This window comes from Pterocles gutturalis, unplaced genomic scaffold (genome assembly GCF_000699245.1).
Source record: "Pterocles gutturalis isolate BGI_N339 unplaced genomic scaffold, ASM69924v1 scaffold22220, whole genome shotgun sequence".
Classification (NCBI taxonomy): domain Eukaryota; kingdom Metazoa; phylum Chordata; class Aves; order Pterocliformes; family Pteroclidae; genus Pterocles; species Pterocles gutturalis.
This window is the reverse complement of record NW_010143973.1, coordinates 1,739-2,030: the sequence shown is the minus strand read 5'-3', so window position 1 is coordinate 2,030 and position 292 is coordinate 1,739. Positions and strand designations below refer to the sequence as shown.

At 67.8% G+C, this 292-nt stretch overlaps 1 protein-coding gene across 1 annotated transcript in view; it reads left to right on the top strand.

Moving 5' to 3' along the window:
- The window catches only part of LOC104470145 (neuron navigator 1-like), a gene marked incomplete at both ends in the record, with an annotated part of 4,007 nt that overhangs the window by 2,316 nt on the left and 1,399 nt on the right, over window positions 1-292 (top strand). Inside the window, 1 exon segment of the mRNA XM_010084966.1 lies at window positions 4-288. Coding sequence (XP_010083268.1) covers window positions 4-288 — 285 coding nt within the window.

Here is a 292-nt window from a genome sequence, read left to right as displayed (position 1 = left end):
CAGCCCCAGTCCTGCCCCCATCCTCAACATCAACTCGGCCAGCTTCTCCCAGGGCCTGGAGCTCATGGGTGGCTTCAGCGTCCCGAAGGAGGGCAGGATGTACCCCAAGCTCTCAGGCCTGCACCGCAGCATGGAGTCCCTGCAGATGCCCATGAGCCTGCCCAGTGCCTTTTCGGGGGGCAGCACCACCACCCCCACCCCTGCTGCTGCACCCCCCACCAGCACAGAGGAGGAGGAGGAGGCAGGGGAGCTGGGCTGGAGCGGGAGCCCCCGGCCCGCACAACGTGACAAG